Source organism: Pongo abelii, chromosome 1, assembly GCF_028885655.2.
Source record: "Pongo abelii isolate AG06213 chromosome 1, NHGRI_mPonAbe1-v2.0_pri, whole genome shotgun sequence".
In the NCBI taxonomy this organism is placed as follows: Eukaryota; Metazoa; Chordata; class Mammalia; order Primates; family Hominidae; genus Pongo; species Pongo abelii.
In genome coordinates, this window is record NC_071985.2 from 97,177,265 (window position 1) to 97,199,722 (window position 22,458).

At 47.8% G+C, this 22,458-nt stretch overlaps 2 protein-coding genes across 2 annotated transcripts; both read left to right on the plus strand.

The window, feature by feature from the left end:
* Positions 1–12,457: 12,457 nt before the first annotated feature.
* S100A15A (Protein S100-A15A) lies at positions 12,458–15,195 on the plus strand. The gene is made up of 2 exons (NM_001135536.1): positions 12,458–12,607; positions 15,019–15,195. Exons 1-2 carry the CDS (start codon positions 12,458–12,460, stop codon positions 15,193–15,195), a joined length of 327 nt encoding a protein of 108 aa, NP_001129008.1.
* A 5,416-nt stretch (positions 15,196–20,611) lies between these two features.
* S100A8 (S100 calcium binding protein A8) lies at positions 20,612–21,752 on the plus strand. Its single transcript, XM_002810162.4, has 3 exons — positions 20,612–20,743; positions 21,227–21,389; positions 21,541–21,752. The coding sequence occupies exons 2-3, from the start codon at positions 21,249–21,251 to the stop codon at positions 21,679–21,681; spliced, it is 282 nt and encodes a 93-aa protein (XP_002810208.1). The 5' UTR covers positions 20,612–20,743; positions 21,227–21,248; the 3' UTR covers positions 21,682–21,752.
* The last annotated feature ends 706 nt before the right edge of the window (positions 21,753–22,458 follow it).

Consider the following 22,458-nt stretch of genomic DNA (forward strand, 5'->3'; position numbering starts at 1 on the left):
AACCATGACTAAATAAAGTGACTGCCATAGAAACCCCAAACAATGGGGCTCAGAGAGCTGTCAGGCTGCTGAGCGGGTGGGGTGCCAGAAGGGTGGGTGCCTGGAGTGGGCCTGGGAGCTCGGTGCTGCCCCTCATACATGGCCCTGTGTGTCTCTTCCACGTGGCTTTTCCTGAGTTGTATTCTTTGTAATAAACCAGTAATCATGAGTAAAGTGCCTCCTGGAGTCCCGTGAACTCTTGTAGCAGATTATCTAACCTGAGGAGGGGGTTTGTAGGAACCTCCAGTATTAGCCAGTCAGTCAGAAGTATGGGCGGTCAGGTGCTGCGACTGGCATCTGAAGTGGGGGCAGTGTTGTGGGGCTGAGCCTTCACCTTGTGGGGTCTGTGCTAACTCTGGGTAGTTAGGATCAGAATGGAATTGCACGACACCCCAATGGTGTTCAGAGTGTTGGAGAATTGGTTGGTGTGGGGATTTTTAAAAAAAGGAAATATAACCCCCACACATTTGGCGTCAGAAGTGTTGTGAGTCAGAATGGCTCAGGAATTCCATATAATGTAGCTATTTGGAATCAATCACTCAAAAAATATTTAAGAATTGGGGAAATGTTTTAAACATAGTCCTAATTGAAAAAGCAGATGATAAAACAGCTGGGAAAGGGCAGGGCGGTGGCCCACAGGGTGGAGGTGGAGTGGGGGTGGGGAGGGGGTTAATGGGACATGATTACTCCACATGAGACAAGGCCACGGAACTCAGGAAACAAAGCTTGTTTTGAGCAAGAGTCATGTCAGATTTTGACAAGAGGCAGAGCAGAGAGAAGATATCTTTACATGGGTGAAGCTAACAGTTCATGATAAAGTATTCTCAGCCTTCACATTCATAGTCAATTAATTTTCAACAAGCCCACCAAGCCAATTCAATGGAGAAAGAATAGTCTTTCCAACAAATGGTGCTGGGACAAGTGGACAGCCACATGCAAAATAATGAAGCTGGACCCCTTCCTTCCTTCATACACACAAATTAACTCAAAATAGGTCACAGCCCTACACATAAGAGCTAAAACTAAAAATCTTACAAGAAAATATAGAAGTAAATCTTCAAGACTGAAGTCTTGAATATCTTTGCATATGTTATTGAGGCTTTATGACTTTACTTTCCACAGTTAGACCTATAATCCACTTGGAATTGTCATTTTGTCTGCTTGTGTGGTCTAGTTTCATGAGAATGAGCATCCAATTGATCCCATAAAATGTACTGAAAAGCTTGTGCTCAGCAGTGCCACTTTTGTCACCGAATAAATATACCACACATGTGTGTCTTTTTCTCAGGCCTCTATTTAGTTCTGTTGATCTACGTGACTGTCCTTGAACCAGCTTGGCAGTATCTTAGTTACCGGAGCTGTTATGATAAATCTTAACATCTAGTACTGTAGATCCTCCCATGTCTTTTTTTTTCATGATTCTCTTGGCTATTCTTGGCCTGTCTATATACTTTTAGAGTTAATTTGTCAATTTCTACAAAAATTCCAGCAAGGACTTTGGGATTGGGATTGCACTAATCTATAGGTTACGTTTGGGAGAACTCTCAGCTTTACAATAGCATGTAAAGCTGCTATGAACATGGCATATCCCTTACTAAAAACCTTTTAGTGGCTTCCCATCCTGCTTAAAGTCCAAATTTTGCAAAGTCCTTGTTGGCTTGTCCTCTGCTTGCCCCTCAGACCTCATCTCCTGTCTTTCTGGGCTCCATTTACACCACTCCAGCCCTTCTTTCTGCCCCTCTGTCAGCCCAGGATGGCTCCCACCTGAGCACCTCTGTTCCAGCTCTTTCCTCTAACCATGGGGCCCTTCTCCTGCTCTCCCCAAGGTTGGATTCCCTGTTATTTGGGGACAAGGTAATGTAGTGGTTGAGAATGGGTATGTGGGGCCCATGGGCCTGGGTTAGAAATGTGCCTCTGCATTACTAGCTGTGTCCCCAGCATGCTCCTGTAATTGTCATTCCCTGGACTTTTTCAGCAATTGTTAAGAAGATGAGATGAATGGGTGGATGTAAAGCCCATGGAGCAGTGCTCAGCAAAGAGGAAGAACTTAATACCGTTAATCATCTTCTCACTCTCCAGCAGCCTCCTGGTCCTATAGAAGCAGCCTAGGGACTCCCTTTCTTTCTCTTTATCACATTTTCTGTGAGGATTCTAATGCATCTAGCAGTTCCCCTTCAAGCACAGTCCAGCTAACACACATATCAGATATTCTTGAGGCTTTGACTGGGATATCAGGTTGCTCTAATCCTAAAGATAAAAAAGGTCTGGAAAGAAGAAAATAGATATACGCTGGTAAGAACTGGCAAAAATCCCTCAGTATTCCATCAGTATAACCCGATTCATCGTCTCAAGTACCATATGAGATTTCTTTAATTTTTAAGGTAATTACTTGATCCTCTTCACCACCACCTCACCGCCCTCTTAGTCAGAAATTGAATATTATCCTTCTTGAAGTATTTCCAGTCCTTGAGTTGTCTAAAACCCTGGGTGCAGCCGGAGCGGGGATGGGGGTGCTTCAGGGCCAGTTTCGGGTAACCTCCTTTCTCAATTTCACCAGAAAGCGCTACTCCTTTGCTGTACTGGCTTCTGGATGTCACAGGACATTGTTTTCAGTGACTGGTCTGCACACTGGAAAGACATGAAGACTGTGTTTGTCAAGATCACAATCTTAGTTCTGGCTGTGGGTGGTTGGGTTGTGACATGGGAGATGCATACTTGGCACCATGTTTATTGTTCTTTTCTAAGTACAGTACCCTGAAGTTTTGGCTAGATGTCTGCCTCCACCTACAGACTATGAGTTTCTGGAAGGCAGAATGTTATTCAATTCATTTCCATCCCCTTTCTCCACAGCACCTAGCACAGGTGCACCTAGCACCTAACACGTGGCAAAATTCTGATAAACGTTAAGGAAGAGTTGACATTAAAATGTATAAATAAAAGTAATTTAATGTCCAACAATAATGGATTCATAAGACAAAATTTGATAAATGCAAACAGATGATCGCTATGTACTCGCTAAAAATCAGGCTAGCATTGATTAAGCATGTGAGATGTCCACAGCATAACATTAAGCAAAAAGTGCAGTTACAGCGCAGCTGTGCAAGGGATCATCACTGGGTATCGGCATGGTGTAGGGGGTTGTTTTGTCCCAGAGTGAACAAAAGGTAGGGTGAAAAGGAGTGCAGTCTGTCCCTCATCCCCAGCCATAGGTCAGAAATGAAGTTTCTTTTAAACAACAAGCTGTTATCCAGCAATTGTCCAACAGTGAACCATATGGGTATACCAAATTTGTTAATTAGATAGTTTTAAGGTTTTGCTTTTATTTTTGTTTCTTGGTTATGGATATTGCAATGATGGACATTTTCCTGATGATTTTTAAAATATGTTTAATTAATTGTTTTGGGAGAAATTGCCAGGGTGATGATGGCTGAACCAAAGAATTCAATACAATGTTTTGTGGCTCTAGCTTGGCAATGCTGAGAAATTCAAGCCATGTTTTTAGTTTAGAAACAGAAAAATGTATTGATGAACCACTTGTTTGCTGGGGAAATCATTATGTTGAGTAGATGAAGGCTCACCCAGCAAACTGGAAAAGCTGTTGGCTTCAGCATCTACCTATGATTTTCTCTCCAACCTTCAGGGATGCATAGATGGAGTCTCTGGTTTGATGACCTGCCCTTTGGCTCCCCCTTCTGGAAGATTCAGTCATCAGCCTGTGCGGGCCCTCGCAAGGGAGCTGTGTGGGGGTGAAATGGGGCCAAGTAGAAGGGGCCTGCTGGGAGAAATCTTGTGTTGGGGTGAGTTGGCAGAGGGGACCCCACCTGTCATTCACTCAAGGGCCCAGGTAGCATCTATAGGGATGTCGAGCCTGAAGGTCTGGCACTCCTCATAGTAGGGTGACTTCCACATTGCAGTCGGTGATTTACTAATAAACAAATCTGGTTCTACCACTTCTCTTTCACCTCCCATCCATCACCCAACTGATTAAAAAAATCCTCTATTAGCTTCCTCTCTTGTGTGTATATCACAGTCTTGCGCTGGCGATGGGTAGTAGGGGTTGTGAGGTGGGAGATGCATGTTTGGCACCAAGTCTGTGGTGCTTTTCTAAGTAAGGATCTTGGAGTTTTGGCTAGATGTCTGCCTCCACTGACAGACTATGAGCTGGATAGGATAAAGTCACAGCTGTAGCTTGGCACAGGGTCTTCCGGGCTTGTCTCCCTCCTGCCTCTCCAGCCTTGTTTCTTCTAACTTCTCATTGTGCACCCTGTGGACTCCATCCCCTGAACAGGCTGCACTCTTTTACACTCCCAGGCCTTTGCCTGTGCCATATCCTCTGTCTAGAGTGCCTGGTCCTCCTTTCCTCCTTGCAACTCAAAATGTCTCTTCAAGTCGCAGCTGAAATATCACCTCCCTAAGGAAGTCCCCCCTCAACTCCCCAGGCGGAAGGTGTTCCTTTCTGGGTGTCTGGAGCACCTGTCTGTGTCACTTAGTTGGCTTCCACGTGCCTAGTGACAGTGTATGACTGTCCCCTCACACTTCCCCACCCTGTGAGCTGGCCCTGTGTCTGATGCATATTGCCTAGCAGAAGGCCTGGCACACTGTAGGTACTCAAGAATACTTGTTGAATGAGTGAAGGAATGAATGTGCTTCATGACAGTGGAGTTTGGGGGTTCGCTAATGGAGGGAGGACACCCCAGGGAGATGTAGTTAAGTGTGTGTCTGACCCCACCCAAGCCCTGGAGCTGAGAGGACAAGCTCTGAGGCAGGGAGACAGATAATGGGACCTTTTGTGATTCTTAGATGCTTCAGATCCTGCTCCAAGGGATGTGGGCCCCTGAAACTGGTTGAGTTAATCTTAGCAAGTTAAGTGTTGTGATGTCACCTCAGGAATGCAATTAAGGCTCAGTCCTGAAGGACCTGTGAAGCATCACAACACTGGCTGCCATAATTGGAGGCGCTGAGGATGGGTGGGATGTGGGGCTTGGTGGTGGGTTCGCGGCTCACACAGGTGCCTCCTGCCTGAGCGCTGGGGAATCTCTGAGATCAATTACGGACTGGATCTGTGGATTTGGATCCTCACCCCAACAGTGACAGGTCAGTGCCTCTTCCAAGAGAATTGTGGGGGTGAGGGTCTGTGTTGGGTCTGTGCAGATTCTAAAAAGCAGAGTTGGGGACAGCTTACCTGTTTTGGAGAACACGTACAGTGTGGATGGGCATCCCAACAGCACAATCGTGGCCCAAGGTGGGTGTAGGACCTGAACTGAAAGCATGCCTTTGGGCTTGTTCCCAAAGACATGGGTTTGAATGAAGCTCCAGGTGGATCAGTTGTGTGATCTTGGGGAAATTACTTATCCTCTCTGGGTTTCATTTCCCCCTTAGGAAAATGGGGGTAAAGATGCCTGCTTCCTATGGCCCATGTGAGGGTTACTTGGGATATGGGATAATTTGTACAAAGTGCTTACCTGGTGCCTGGCTGGCTCCATGAGTGGTGGAAGCAGCAGTTGTCCTGATTCCTATCTGTAGAGTCCAGGGAGCACCGCTGACCTGACAGGGTGATCTTGTCTCATCTCCAGAGGAAGTGGGGAGTGGGAGGTCACAGGCATCAGAGCACCAGAGAGGAGCTGCACAGAGGCTCTGGGAGGGCCATGGGATGTTAGGGCTGAAGGGATGGTGCTGATGGCATGGGGACTCCCTCTGGAGAGGGTGGCACAGTGTGGTGACAGCAGGAAGAGAGGTGGGATCCATGTGCTGCCTGTGCATTCAACTGGGAAAGAAAACAATAGCTCAGGGGGAGGAGCCAAGATGGCCGAATAGGAACAGCTCCGGTCTACAGCTCCCAGCGCGAGCGACGCAGAAGACGGGTGATTTCTGCATTTCCATCTGAGGTACCGTGTTCATCTCACTAGGGAGTGCCAGACAGTGGGCGCAGGTCAGTGGGTGAGCGCACCGTGCGCCAGCCGAAGCAGGGGCGAGGCATTGCCTCACTCGGGAAGCGCAAGGGGTCAGGGAGTTCCCCTTCCAGGGGTGACAGACGGCACCTGGAAAATCGGGCCACTCCCACCCGAATACTGTGCTTTTCCGACGGGCTTAGGAAACGGTGCCCCAGGAGAGTATAGCCCGCACCTGGCTCAGAGGGTCCTACGCCCACGGAGTCTCGCTGATTGCTAGCACAGCAGTCTGAGATCAAACAGCAAGTCGGCAGCGAGGCTGGGGGAGGGGCGCCCGCCATTGCCCAGGCTCGCTTAGGTAAACAAAGCAGCCTGGAAGCTTGAACTGGGTGGAGCCCACCACAGCTCAAGGAGGCCTGCCTGCCTCTGTAGGCTCCACCTCTGAGGGCAGGGCACAGACAAACAAAAAGACAGCAGTAACCTCTGCAGACTTAAATGTCCCTGTCTGACAGCTGTGAGGAGAGCAGTGGTTCTCCCAGCACGCAGCTGGAGATCTGAGAACCGGCTGACTGCCTCCTCAAGTGGGTTCCTGACCCCTGACCCCCGAGCAGCCTAACTGGGAGGCATCCCCCAGCAGGGGCAGACTGACACCTCACACGGCCGGCCAGGTACTCCAACAGACCTGCAGCTGAGGGTTCTGTCTGTTAGAAGGAAAACTAACAGAAAGGACATCCACACCAAAAACCCATCTGTACATCACCATCATCAAAGACCAAAAGTAGACAAAACCACAAAGATGGGGAAAAAACAGAGCAGAAAAACTGGAAACTCTAAAAACCCGAGTACCTCTCCTCCTCCAAAGGAACGCAGTTCCTCACCAGCAACGGAACAAAGCTGGACGGAGAATGACTTTGACGAGCTGAGAGAAGAAGGCTTCAGACGATCAAATTACTCCGAGCTACGGGAGGATATTCAAACCAAAGGCAAAGAAGTTGAAAACTTTGAAAAAAATTTAGAAGAATGTATAACTAGAATAACCAATACAGAGAAGTGCTTAAAGGAGCTGATGGAGCTGAAAACCAAGGCTCGAGAACTACGTGAAGAATGCAGAAGCCTCAGGAGCCGATGCGATCAAATGGAAGAAAGGGTATCAGCCCTGGAAGATGAAATGAATGAAATGAAGCGAGAAGGGAAGTTTAGAGAAAAAAGAATAAAAAGAAACGAGCAAAGCCTCCAAGAAATGTGGGACTATGTGAAAAGACCAAATCTACGTCTGATTGGTGTACCTGAAAGTGACGGGGAGAATGGAAACAAGTTGGAAAACACTCTGCAGGATATTATCCAGGAGAACTTCCCCAATCTAGCAAGGCAGGCCAACATTCAGATTCAGGAAATACAGAGAACGCCACAAAGATACTCCTCGAGAAGAGCAACTCCAAGACACATAATTGTCAGATTCACCAAAGTTGAAATGAAGGAAAAAATGTTAAGGGCAGCCAGAGAGAAAGGTCGGGTTACCATCAAAGGGAAGCCCATCAGACTAACAGCGGATCTCTCGGCAGAAACCCTACAAGCCAGAAGAGAGTGGGGGCCAATATTCAACATTCTTAAAGAAAAGAATTTTCAACCCAGAATTTCATATCCTGCCAAACTAAGCTTCATAAGTGAAGGAGAAATAAAATACTTTACAGACAAGCAAATGCTGAGAGATTTTGTCACCACCAGGCCTGCCCTAAAAGAGCTCCTGAAGGAAGCGCTAAACATGGAAAGGCACAACCGGTACCAGCCACTGCAAAATCATACCGAAATGTAAAGACCATCGAGACTAGGAAGAGACTGCATCAACTAACGAGAAAAATATCCAGCTAACATCATAATGACAGGATCAGATTCACACATAACAATATTAACTTTAAATGTAAATGGACTAAATGCTCCAATTAAAAGACACAGACTGGCAAATTGGATAAAGACTCAAGACCCATCAGTGTGCTGTATTCAGGAAACCCATCTCACGTGCAGAGACACACATAGGCTCAAAATAAAAGGATGGAGGAAGATCTACCAAGCAAATGGAAAACAAAAAAAGGCAGGGGTTGCAATCCTAGTCTCTGATAAAACAGACTTTAAACCAACAAAGATCAAAAGAGACAAAGAAGGCCATTACATAATGGTAAAGGGATTAATTCAACAAGAAGAGCTAACTATCCTAAATATATATGCACCCAATACAGGAGCACCCAGATTCATAAAGCAAGTCCTGAGTGACCTACAAAGAGACTTAGACTCCCACACATTAATAATGGGAGACTTTAACACCCCACTGTCAACATTAGACAGATCAACGAGACAGAAAGTCAACAAGGATACCCAGGAATTGAACTCAGCTCTGCACCAAGCAGACCTAATAGACATCTACAGAACTCTCCACCCCAAATCAACAGAATATACATTTTTTTCAGCACCACACCACACCTATTCCAAAATTGACCATATACTTGGAAGTAAAGATCTCCTCAATAAATGTAAAAGAACAGAAATTGTAACAAACTGTCTCTCAGATCACAGTGCAATCAAGCTAGAACTCAGGATTAAGAATCTCACTCAAAACCGCTCAACTACGTGGAAACTGAACAACCTGCTCCTGAATGACTACTGGGTACATAACGAAATGAAGGCAGAAATAAAGATGTTCTTTGAAACCAATGAGAACAAAGACACAACATACCAGAATCTCTGGGATGCATTCAAAGCAGTGTGTAGAGGGAAATTTATAGCACTAAATGCCCACAAGAGAAAGCAGGAAAGATCCAAAATTGACACCCTAACATCACAATTAAAAGAACTAGAAAAGCAAGAGCAAACACATTCAAAAGCTAGCAGAAGGCAAGAAATAACTAAAATCAGAGCAGAACTGAAGGAAATAGAGACACAAAAAACCCTTCAAAAAATAAATGAATCCAGGAGCTGGTTTTTTGAAAGGATCAACAAAATTGATAGACCGCTAGCAAGATTAATAAAGAAAAAAAGAGAGAAGAATCAAATAGATGCAATAAAAAATGATAAAGGGGATATCACCACCGATCCCACAGAAATACAAACTACCATCAGAGAATATTACAAACACCTCTATGCAAATAAACTAGAAAATCTAGAAGAAATGGATAAATTCCTCAACACATACACCCTCCCAAGACTAAACCAGGAAGAAGTTGAATCTCTGAATAGACCAATAACAGGAGCTGAAATTGTGGCAATAATCAATAGCTTACCAACCAAAAAAAGTCCAGGACCAGATGGGTTCACAGCCGAATTCTACCAGAGGTACAAGGAGGAGCTGGTACCATTCCTTCTGAAACTATTCCAATCAATAGAAAAAGAGGGAATCCTCCCTAACTCATTTTATGAGGCCAGCATCATCCTGATACCAAAGCCTGGCAGAGACACAACCAAAAAAGAGAATTTTAGACCAATATCCTTGATGAACATTGATGCAAAAATCCTCAATAAGATACTGGCAAACAGAATCCAGCAGCACATCAAAAAGCTTATCCACCATGATCAAGTGGGCTTCATCCCTGGGATGCAAGGCTGGTTCAATATACGCAAATCAATAAATGTAATCCAGCATATAAATAGAACCAAAGACAAAAACCACATGATTATCTCAATAGATGCAGAAAAGGCCTTTGACAAAATTCAACAACCCTTCATGCTAAAAACTCTCAATAAATTAGGAATTGATGGGACGTATCTCAAAATAATAAGAGCAATTTATGACAAACCCACAGCCAATATCGTACTGAATGGGCAAAAACTGGAAGCATTCCCTTTGAAAACTGGCACAAGACAGGGATGCCCTCTCTCGCCACTTCTATTCAACATAGTGTTGGAAGTTCTGGCCAGGGCAATTAGGCAGGAGAAGGAAATCAAGGGTATTCAATTAGGAAAAGAGGAAGTCAAATTGTCCTTGTTTGCAGATGACATGATAGTATATCTAGAAAACCCCATTGTCTCAGCCCAAAATCTCCTTAAGCTGATAAGCAACTTCAGCAAAGTCTCAGGATACAAAATCAATGTGCAAAAATCACAAGCATTCTTATACATCAATAACAGACAAACAGAGAGCCAAATCATGAGTGAACTCCCATTCACAATTGCTTCAAAGAGAATAAAATACCTAGGAATCCAACTTACAAGGGATGTGAAAGACCTCTTCAAGGAGAACTACAAACCACTGCTCAAGGAAATAAAAGAGGATACAAACAAATGGAAGAACATTCCATGCTCATGGGTAGGAAGAATCAATATCATGAAAATGGCCATCCTTCCCAAGGTAATTTACAGATTCAATGCCATCCCCATCAAGCTACCAATGACTTTCTTCACAGAATTGGAAAAAACTACTTTAAAGTTCATATGGAACCAAAAAAGAGCCCGCATCGCCAAGTCAATCCTAAGCCAAAAGAACAAAGCTGGAGGCATCACACTACCTGACTTCAAACTGTACTACAAGGCTACAGTAACCAAAACAGCATGGTACTGGTACCAAAACAGAGATATAGATCAATGGAACAGAACAGAGCCGTCAGAAATAATGCCACATATCTACAAGTATCTGATCTTTGACAAACCTGACAAAAACAAGAAATGGGGAAAGGATTCCCTATTTAATAAATGGTGCTGGGAAAACTGGCTAGCCATATGTAGAAAGCTGAAACTGGATCCCTTCCTTACACCTTATACAAAAATCAATTCAAGATGGATTAAAGACTTAAATGTTAGACCTAAAACCATAAAAACCCTAGAAGAAAACCTAGGCATTACCATTCAGGACATAGGCATGGGCAAGGACTTCATGTCTAAAACACCAAAAGCAATGGCAACAAAAGCCAAAATTGACAAATGGGATCTAATTAAACTAAAGAGCTTCTGCACAGCAAAGGAAACTACCATCAGAGTGAACAGGCAACCTACAAAATGGGAGAAAATTTTCGCAACCTACTCATCTGACAAAGGGCTAATATCCAGAATCTACAATGAACTCCAACAAATTTACAAGAAAAAAACAAACAACCCCATCAAAAAGTGGGCGAAGGACATGAACAGACACTTCTCAAAAGAAGACATTTATGCAGCCAAAAAACACATGAAAAAATGCTCACCATCACTGGCCATCAGAGAAATGCAAATCAAAACCACAATGAGATACCATCTCACACCAGTTAGAATGGCAATCATTAAAAAGTCAGGAAACAACAGGTGCTGGAGAGGATGTGGAGAAATAGGAACACTTTTACACTGTTGGTGGGCGTGTAAACTAGTTCAACCCTTGTGGAAGTCAGTGTGGCGATTCCTCAGGGATCTAGAACTAGAAATTCCATTCGACCCAGCCATCCCATTACTGGGTATATACCCAAAGGACTATAAATCATGCTGCTATAAAGACACATGCACACGTATGTTTATTGCTGCATTATTCACAATAGCAAAGACTTGGAACCAACCCAAATGTCCAGCAATGATAGACTGGATTAAGAAAATGTGGCACATATACACCATGGAATACTATGCAGCCATAAAAAATGATGAGTTCACGTCCTTTGTAGGGACATGGATGAAACTGGAAATCATCATTCTCAGTAAACTATCGCAAGAACAAAAAACCAAACACCGCATATTCTCACTCATAGGTGGGAATTGAACAATGAGAACACATGGACACAGGAAGGGGAACATCACACTTTGGGGACTGTTGTGGGGTGGGGGGAGGGGGGAGGGATAGCATTGGGAGATATACCTAATGCTAGATGACAAGTTGGTGGGTGCAGCGCACCAGCATGGCACATGTATACATATGTAACTTACCTGCACATTGTGCACATGTACCATAAAACCTAAAGTATAATAATAATAATAATAAAAGAAAAAAAAAAAAAAAAAAAAAAAAAAAAAAAAAAAAAAAAAAGAAAACAATAGCTCAAGAGCAGGACCCAGTTTTCTGCATAGTGTGGTTATTCTAATATTCTGTTTGTCGCACAAGACAGTTTACAGTAGTGCAGATTCTGCCTTTTCAAGCGTTTAAAAATATTTCTATTGGAAAGCAACACAAACACTGGCTTGCTTCAGAGTCTTTAGTTTCTCCTTATTCTTGACTTGAGGCATCTGCTAAACTGGGGTAGGTTGGAGGGAGGAGGATGCAGCTCCTGTGCCCAGGAAGCCCTCAGTCCCAGCGAATGGACAGAGTCCTGTCTTGAGAATTTTCAGGAAAGCTTCTTGCAGGGCAGCGACTTTGAGTCACGTTTGCAAAGGGTCAGATGAGTGCAGGGACCCTGGGGGCCTGAGACAGGGTGCAGGAATGTGGGCAGGTACAAGAGGGTGGAAGGTTCTTGGAGGAAGCACCATCTGTGGACTGGCTGGGACAAGGTGCTATTCTCTTCTCCCAGATTCTCCATCCACTGCCCCTGGCTGCTGCACCCCTGCACCTCCAGGTCTGTCTGCCCCCTGCCTGGGGCCAGGGCCCAGCAGTCATGACAGACACCCCAGTGGAGGAATCCCTCTTCCAAATCATCCACTGCTTCCACCAGTATGCAGCCCGGCAAGGCGATATGGAGACCCTGTCCCTGCAGGAGTTGCAGGCCCTGCTCATGGACAACATGCCCCGCTTCATGGACAGCTTGGTGCGCAGGGTCTGGGATCAGGGTAGGGGTTGAAGTGGGGCCAGGGCACCAGTACAGGGTGGATTCTGGGGTGGCAAGTGAGTGTTGAAAGCAAATGCTGAGGTTATTACAGAGGGCGCTGTCTCCCATGAGAATCTTTTTTTTTATTTTGGAGATGGAGCCTGACTCTGTCACCCAGGCTGGAGTGCAATGGCGCAATCTCTGCTCACTGCAACCTCCGCTTCCCAGGTTCAAGTGATTCTCGTGCCTCAGCCTCCTGAGTAGCTGGGATTATAGGCGGACACCATCACGCCTAGCTAATTTTTGTGTTTTTATTAGAGATGGGGTTTCACCATGTTGGCAAGGCTGGTCTCGAACTCCTGGCCTCAAGCAATCCACCCATCTCAGCCTCCCAAAGTGCCAGGATTACAGGTGCCTGGCTCTGAGAATCTTTAATTCATGGGACGGCAGGATCTGTGGCCACAGTGTGGTGGCCCCAGCACAGCTGTGTTTCTTGTCCTTCCCTCTCCCAGAATTCCCTGCCTGGCCTCACTCCAGCCCAAACTTAGCTGATTTCCTGGAACTCAGTCCTAACCCCAAATCTGTTTATGCCTTGGCCCATCCTGCTTCCTGAGTACAGGCCCTCCATCTCCCCTCTGCCCACAGGCCCATCCAGGCAGCACCTCTGCCCCTCACCCCATGCCACCTTCCAAGCCCTTTGAGCTCAGCCCCTTCTCCTGGGCTGCACAAGCCTGGCCCTCCTGCCCCCATGCCTGGGGGAAGGATAGCAGGGGCTGCGGTGGCCCCCCTAACCAGGGGAGGAGTAGGGTGGGGTGGGGTTAGGAAACATTGCTTCCCCTTCCACCTCTTATCCCCAGAGTCTCTCAGACCTGGACAGGCCCAGCTCCCAAATCCGGGCTTAGACAGCCCTCAGGCCTTGCCCATCTTCTTTGTCATCAGACCTAGACCCATGATTACTGGGCTCCTTGGGGCCTGCAAGGGTGTCTGTGGGGTGCTGCTCTCTATCCATGCCCCGGGGTGTCTGGACTGTCATCTCCAGAGGACTTCTGGTCCATCCTGACTCAAGGCCACTCCATCCAGGAAAAGGCTCTTCTTCAGTCACTTCCCATCTCCCCAGCCTTGCCTCTGCTTACTGGAGTGTTACTCTGAGGGTTGTAGAGAGGGACGGAGCGAGGGGGAAGTGATTGTGGGTGGTCCTGTTTCCAGGAAACCTTGTCCTTTCCAGGGCAAACTGTACCAGCATGGCCCAGACCCTGTACTTATGGGGGTCACAGCCCCACCCGGGTACGGGGCCCTTGCGGGGATAGAACCTGGACACAGAAGGCAGCCCTGGGGAAGGTGGGCCGAGGTGAGGGAAGCTGGGAGAGCCTGTCCCGGGCAGGAAGCCTCCAGCTCCTCTCTGGGTAACCAGCTTTGTGGAACAGTTAAGATCACAGGAACAGGTGGTGGGGGTGGGCCCTGAGGGGAGAGAGAGGCTGCAAACCTGTCCACAGCTGCTTCCCCAAGATGGTTTCTAGGGCTTCACACTGGTCCTCATGCCCACCAGCCAAATCTTGCTGAAGCTGCCTCACCCGCCCTGCCCAGTGTTCCCGATGCCCACCTTGTCTCTTTCCGCTCTGTCCCCGTGCTGTGCTCTGGCCCCTGACTTTCTTCATGCTGTTCCTTCCACTTCAAATGCCTCTTTCCTCTCCTCTACCATCCCCATTTCTCAGCCCTCAGGGCCATATCTGGGCCACCTGCCTCGGAACAACCTGGACAGCTCCAGGGCTCCTGGTTTGTCCTTTCCCTTGTTCTGCGCTCTATGTGGGCCCAGCACCCAGGGCGTCAGAGGTTCGCATGCTGTGCATCTGCCTGGGAATTGCTCCTGATGCAGGCAAATGCACAGGCATGCAAACCTCTGACCCCCTGGGCACCAGCCTTGCAGCAGCGCTGGGGACGCAGACTCGAGAGCCAGGTCAACTCTGCTCTTGGGGAGCTCCCAGTGTGGAGGAGGAAGGCACTGCCCTGCCTTGAGGAAGCCCTGGCTGGGGTGTTCCTCCAGAGGAGCCTCCAGTTCAGCTGTGAAGAGAAGTATAAACAGCTGCTGCCGGTGGATGCGAAGTCGTCTGGGATGCCAGTGCTTCTTGGGCACTGCAGACAGTAAACCATCAATGGTGCCCAGTTTATCTCCTTTGTCTGCACACATGCAGCTAGCTCCAGGCTTGGTTATCGGGGCACCCACTATGCCCCTGTCTCTTGAGCCTGACTTTGCAGCATTCAGAGTCCTAGTCACTAACTATTGGAGTGAGGAGTCATTTCCTTGCAGGCAAGGCTAGACCACAGTTACCCTATCCCCTCCCAGTGGGCAGTGGGGAGCCTGGCAGGTGGGCTGCATGCCTGGGTGGGTGGTTGACGCTCTGCCCACTTCTCAGGGCCGGAAGGAGCCATACTATATCACAGAGTTGTTCCAGGCCGCAGACAAGAACAAGGATAACCAGATCTGCTTCGATGAGTTCCTCTACATCTTGGGCAAGCTGGTGAAGGACTACCACCTGCAGTACCACCGGCAGCTGTGTGCCCGCTACTGTGCCCAACACAGCCTCTACTAGAGGGAGCTCAGGCAGCCTCCTGCCCATCGGAGCCAGACCCAGGAGGAGGCGTGACCTGGCTATCAAGAGCTGAATGGAGAACCCAGCTGTGTGTGTCTGTGTGTGTCCCTGTGTGTGTGTGCACATGTGTGTACATGTCTGTGGAAAGGACAGCAGTGTGAGAGAGAATAAAGGAATTTCATACATATTTCCAAGGATTTGTCAGTATATGGTTCTGGGCTTCCCCTACAATCCAGAAAAAGAAGTTTCGGTCCCAACCTGGGAAAGATCCATTTTAGAAGAATGAAATAGCCCTTGCCTCCAGGGAGCCCCTGTCAGAGGGGAAGAAACAGCTTCTATCTCCAGGGAGCCCCTTTCTGAGGGGGAGACACAGCTCCTATCTCCAGGGAGCCCCTGTCTGAGGAGGAGACACAGCTTATTCCTCTAGGGAGTTTATATCAGATGGGAGAGACACCACCTCTGATTCCAGGGGGCCCTATCTGATGGGGAGACAGTCCCCACCCGTAGTGTTCAGACTAAGAAGGAAGAGTCTCCTCTCTTGGGGAGATAGAGAGTGAGGCCTCGCCCGTGGTCACTCAGTCACCCACCACACAGGTGGTAGCACGGGGGTGAGGGTAGGGGTGAACTAACATGCCGCTCTGACAGCATCCCTGCTCTGAAAGAGAGCCCCAAGAATCAGTGAGCAAGGGTGGGGCTGAGCCTGGGAAGAGACCAGGATCGGGAGGCAGGTGCATTTCTAGCAGAGGGAACAACAGTAGAAAATCAAAAAGTATGTCTGGGAGCAACAGAAAGTTTGCTTGGAAATTAGTGTTTATGGAGAAAACAGTAGGAAGTCAGCTTGAATTGGTGAGTTAGGACCAGAGTCTGGAAGTCTGTGAAAACTGAGCATTGGAATTTGGACTTTATCCTTTTGGTAAGAGATCCTGAGTTGTTAAGTGTGAGGAAGGGGCGAGGGCCCTGGGACCAGCTCTGCGCTTTAGGAAACTAGTGGTAGGGGTTTGGGGTGGAGGAAGACAGATCAGACCTGCACAGCATGGCTGGAGGCTGTGAAGAGGAGGTAAACAGCTTCATGGGGACGGAAGGGAAGGAGGAGGCATCAGAAAAGGCAAAACGTCAAAGCCCAGACCTGGGTGCAGACTGAGGGAGAGGAGGCTCCAGAATGAGGTGGAGGTTTCAGGTGCTGGCGATTGGCATGGGACCTCGGTGCCTGGGTGGGAGCCAGTCTGCAGGGAATATTGTGTGCTGGGTTTGCACACGCTGAGTCAGACACTGACAGGAGCTGAGCCAACAATCCAGCCTGGCAGAACCACAGACACCTGTTAAGGGAAGAGCAATGAGTAGAACCTGGGTGACAGTCAACTCAGGAAGGTTTCCTGGAGGAGAGAAGGGTTGGGTCTGTTTTTTTCTACAACATGATGATGGATGTGAGGGTTACTCCTGACCCGGGGCTATTCATGAACCACTGATCTGAGTCCTCTGGTGTCCCTGATCCCACCCACCTGAGACCTGTCCCTGCCCTTGCTCTGTTTCTTTTTCCTCTTCCTCTCCCCTGGGACTCTAGGAATCTAATGCAGAATCCCTTAGGGAGGGTCTCCTCTGCCTTCAGGAAATGCCAGAGCCCACTTTAGAGGGTTGTCTTTTCTGAGGGTTGGTCTGGGAACCGGTGTCCTGAGCTTACTGAGATGGAAATCATGGATTTTGAAAGAGTGATGGGAGGTGATATACCACCTGTGCACAGGACTGCAGGGTCACTTCAGAAACTTGGTCTGGTTCCCTCCCCACCAGGTCCTTTGCGCCAAACATGGTGGGTTGTCCCTGGAGCTGAGCTGGAGACCTTGTTTCTCATCAGTCAGGCTCTGGGGCAGAATTTGCCCCTGCTGCTCCGGGCCTGGACTGCTGTCCCTCCCACACTTGCCATCAGCTTAGTTTGCCTTTCAGGACCTAGCTGGGCCCTTCCCTCCTCAGGAGATGTCTGCACCCCATTCCCCTTTGCATTCTTTCCTGTGGAGGGGCATCTTCTACCACACTGTGCTTGTTTCGTACTCTCCACTGAGACAGGACCTCAGCGTCCCCATAAATGCTCAGCAGGTGTTTGGGGAAGGAATGCAGAATTGGGGCCTATGGGGCTGGAATTGATGACCTAGATCTGTGCTCCTTCCCGCAGGCCCCTGGCTGTGTCTAGAGGCATGAAGACGATCGCCTGAGTTACTTGGGCCGCTCTTCTTGCAGGCGCAGGGGAGAAATACCTGTCTCACCTGAGAAGTGCTGGGCTCCACAGGCATTAAGTACGAAGCGGGGGTGCCCAGCCTGAGCCCTCCCTGCCCCTCTCCTGACCCCTTCTGGGGGTTTCTTCACTAGCTCTGCCTGCTCTGTCCTCATTTCCTTGGCCTCGGGGATGGGCCTGTCAGGTCTGTTGGGACACACCCAGGGACTGAGCCCTTTCCTGTAAACATGACCAGGTTCTGCTCCCTCTAGGTTGCCCCATGTCCGCCAGGCTGCTTACAGCCTCTGCCTTTCCCCGGATGTGCTTACCCAAGTCCTGATACCTTTTGCTGCAAGTTCAGTTCAGCCTGACTCCTGCTGTCCCCAAAGCACCCAAGGCTGTCCAGGGGTGCAGTTTCTGGGGAGGGGGCGACATTTCACCATCTTGCCGGTCAGCCTGTACATTATGTGGGAAGGAGGTCACCACTCAGGACTCCCTCACTGGACCTGGGGAAGGACCTGAAGTAATGCCCTGTGCCTCAGTTTCCCCATCTGTCAAATAGGGATAATTATACTTGTAATGTCCACATCACAAGGTTGCTGGGAATATCAAATGAGTCAGTGGATGCAAAATACTTTGAAAATATGATGTGGTGCTTTGAGGCAGGTGCTGTTATGCCGGTCACATAGGATAGTACGTGGTGAATAATAGGTATTAACCAAGGGTGGATCCTTGGTTGAAAACTTGTCATGTCAGAAATGGCGTTGTTTTCCTAGATGGAGCTTGATTCATCTTTTGTCAAGGAAGTTAGACTGCATTTGTTTGATGAATTTATACCCTGCCTTCTTCCAGAAATGATTTAAGATGGCTAAGTGTGATAAAGAGAATTTCTGCCTTGGATAAGGGAAGGGCCAAACTTAATTTTGTATTCATTTATCCCCTCAATAAGTATTAATTGAACACATAGTAGGTGCCAGGCCCTAGGGTTGTGAAAAGAAATGTGATTTCTTTTCTAAATGGTCTCCTGGTCCCAAAGAAAAGACAGACAATAAACAAGTGAATCATAACATAGCAGGGCAAATGCTGTGACGGGTAAGGATTTGGGTAGCGTGGAGGAGAGAAGAATTAACTCTGCCTTGATGGGGTGAGGGCAGGTGGATCAGGGATGGACTTGGAGCAGATGATGCCTGAGCTGGATCAGGAATGGTGAGGAGGACATTAGAGGGACAAAAGGCATTACAGGCAGGACTAGGAAGTGGATGCTGTCACATCACATCATGAGTCACTCAATCATTTGATATGCTGAATTACTATGTCTCTCTGTGGGGCTCAGTTTCCTCATCTGCACAATGGGCATTATAATAGTACATATGTCACTGGATTAGTGTGAGAATTAAATGATCGATGCAAATAAAGCACTTAGAATAGTTCCCGGACATGGGAAAAGCTCAGTGAGTGTTAACTAGTATTTTGCCATGATTTGCTCTGATCAGTGATTGTGGCTGCTGTTATTGTGTGTGCTGGGTCCCCAATGGCTCACATCCAGAGAGAGCTGGATTTATTCTGGAGGGTGAAAGGCTCCCTGCTATGTTTATGCAATGGCTCAGGCCATTGTGCAATGCAGAGGGACCCCAAGCAGCCTCCATCTCCCAGGGCATGGTGGATCCCCAGCTTCACAGAACAGGAGAGCTGTGGAGGAGTGTGGGCAGCAGGGCAGGAATGGATTTAGCCCTTGGCAACAACACATGTCCCCACAAAACATTTTCTTCATCCATTCATGTGTTGAGGGACACTTGGGTTGCTTCCACCTTTTGGCTCTTGTAAATAATGCTGCTATGAACATGAATGTACAAACATCTGTTTGAGTCCCTGCATTCAATTCTTTTGCATATATACCCAGGAGCAGAATGATGGATCATGTGGTAATTCTGTGTTTATTTATTTGAGGAACAAACTTGCAGTTTTCCATAACAGCTGCACAATTTTACTTTCCCACTAACAGTGCATTAGGCTTCCAATTCTCTATGCCCTCACCAACACTTGTTGTTTTCTGGGTTTTAAAAGAAGTAGTAGTGATCCTTGTGGGTGTCAGGTGGTATCTCATTGTCGTTTTGCTTCATGTTTTCCTAAAGCTTAGTAATTTTCATGTGCTTATTGACCATTTGTATATGTTCTTCAGAGAAGTGTCTATTCGAGTCTTTTCCCCATTTTTTGATTGGTTTGTTTGTTTTTTGTTGTTGAGTTGTAGGGATTCTTTTATATTCTGGATATTAATCCCTTATCAGATATTTGTTTTACAAATATTTTCTTTGTAACAACAGAAACACACCACAGTCTTCAGGGTTGGAAGCCAGTTAATCTGAGTAGCATTTTGTTAGTGGTGGGGAGAGGATTTGTTCCTCCTGAAATCCTGGGGAACTGGCCACCTCCTCTTCTCCTCTTAGGCATGAAGCACGTCTGGCTTCTCCAAAGAACTCTTCCCCTCCACTACCTCAGAGTTAGCTTCCTCTCTTCAGCCAGTGATCCTGGGGTCCCAGACACAATAATTAACCAAGAGAGGGTGAAAGGCTCCCTGCTGTGTTTATGCAATGGCTCAGGCCCTTGTGCAGTGCCGAGCGACCCCAAGCAGCCTCCATCTCCCAGGGCATTGTCCATCCCCAGCTTCACAGAACAGGAGAGCTGTGGAGGAGTATGGGCAGCAGGGCAGGAATGGATATAGCCCTTGGCAACAACACATTTCCCCACAAAGCACCCACCCACCCAAAAGAACAACAACGATAGTTTCAGTTTTTAGTAATGAGAACAATAGTTTTCATTACTAAAAGCCATCAGCCAGGACAAGTGTTCTCAACCCTTTTGCAGTCTTTGGGCCCTTTGAAACTCTGATAGAAGCCATGGAGGAATGTTCTCATTGAGTGCATGCACTCAAAATGATGCATTCAACTTCAATTCAATTTCAGGGATGTATAGCCTGACCACCAATGCAGGGGATTAGCAGTGGCAATAGTGGAGACGGCATGGGAGTGGGAATCTGGCTGGATCAAGCAAGTGGATGCCAGCAGCCCAGAAAAAGAGCCCCCCGACCTGCTTTTTCCTTCTGGGCACTATTGCCCAACAAATGCCTTCCTCTTTCCGCTTCTCCTACCTCCCCACCCAAAATTTTCATTCTGCACAGTGATTGCCACATTCACCTGATTGAGAAACCAGAGACTGTAGCAACTCTGGCAGGGAGCAGCTGTCTCTGATGGCCTGAAGCTGTGGGCAGCTGGCCAAGCCTAACCGCTATAAAAAGGAGCTGCCTCTCAGCCCTGCATGTCTCTTGTCAGCTGTCTTTCAGAAGACCTGGTAAGTGGGACTGTCTGGGTTGGCCCCACATTTTGGGCTTCTCTTGGGGAGGGTCAGGGAAGTGGAGCAGCCTTCCCGAGAGAGGAGAGAGAAAGCTCAGGGAGGTCTGGAGCAAAGATACTCCTGGAGGTGGGGAGTGAGGCAGGGATAAGGAAGGAGAGCATCCCCCAGCACCCTCCAGTGGGTAAGGGCACATTGTCTCCTAGGCTGGACCTTTCTTGAGCAGAGGGTGGGGTGGTAAGGAAAGTCTACAGGCCCCGTGTGTGTGCACATGCCTCTGTGTGAATGGACCCTTCCCCTTCCCACACCTGTATCCCTATCATCCCACCCTTCCCACCAGAGCCATAGCCATCTGCTGGTTTGGTTATTTGGAGAGTGCAGGCCAGGACAAGGCCATCGCTTGGGGCATGAATCCTCTGCGTACTGCCCTGGGCAGGTGCAAGTTCCCTGCCATGGGATTCCCCTGAGGGTTCTGTTTTTCAGGTGGGGCAAGTCCGTGGGCATCATGTTGACCGAGCTGGAGAAAGCCTTGAACTCTATCATCGAAGTGTACCACAAGTACTCCCTGATAAAGGGGAATTACCATGCCGTCTACAGGGATGACCTGAAGAAATTGCTAGAGACAGAGTGTCCTCTGTATATCAGGGTGAGGAGGGGCTGCGTGTGGCGGGGGCTCTCTGCCTGGACCTGGGGCTGCCCTGGGCCAGCGGTCCTCCCTGCCGCCCTTCATAGATGGCTATGCCTCGGCTCTCTCTGAGATCTTTAAACTCTGGCTTCTTCCTCCTCAATCTTGACAGAAAAAGGGTGCAGACGCCTGGTTCAAAGAGTTGGATATCAACACTGATGGTGCAGTTAACTTCCAGGAGTTTCTCATTCTGGTGATAAAGATGGGCGTGGCAGCCCACAAAAAAAGCCACGAAGAAGGCCACAAAGAGTAGCTGAGTTACTGGGCCCAGAGGCTGGGCCCCTGGACATGTACCTGCAGAATAATAAAGTCATCAATACCTCACGCCTCTCTCGTTCATGCTTTTGTGGAATGAGGTTCCTCGGTGTGGAGGGAGGGTTGGAAAACCCAAAGGAAGAAAAATAAATCTATGTTATCCCACCCTACCTCTCACAAGCCTTTCCTGCTTTACCCTCACCTGGCCTCTGCCCCACATTCCCTTCCAGCCCCTCCATCTTGAGCCGCTGGATTTGAGGCTTAAGGATTCCAAAAAGTCCATGACACTATAGCTGATGATTTTACTAGTGGTTCTGAAATGGGTCGGGGATTTGAGAACAGGGTGGTAGTATAAGAACAACTGATACTGTTCTCTAAGCCAAATTTTAGCTCCCAGCTAAATGTCTTAGATGTGGCTCTTGGGAAATTAGGGTGATAGCTACATAGAAGTGTGTGTGTGTGTGTGTGTGTGTGTGTGTGTCTGTGTGTGTGTGTGTGTGTGTGAGAGAGAGAGAGACAGACAGAAAGAGAGAGCGAGAGAGGGAGAGAGGGAGAGGCTGATTCTGTGTGGTGTGATGTAGGTGGACAATGTTCAGAGTCCTCCATTAATAGGATAATCCCCACACCTGTCCCCATACCTGTAGTTTGTCCTTGGGGATTTTGAAAATTTTTCCTCCCTCTCCACTCCCAAACTCCCAACTCAATTAAATGATAAAGGAATAGGCAAATAGGAAAATAAATTAGTAAAACTTAAGTCAAAGAATAGGTTATTCAT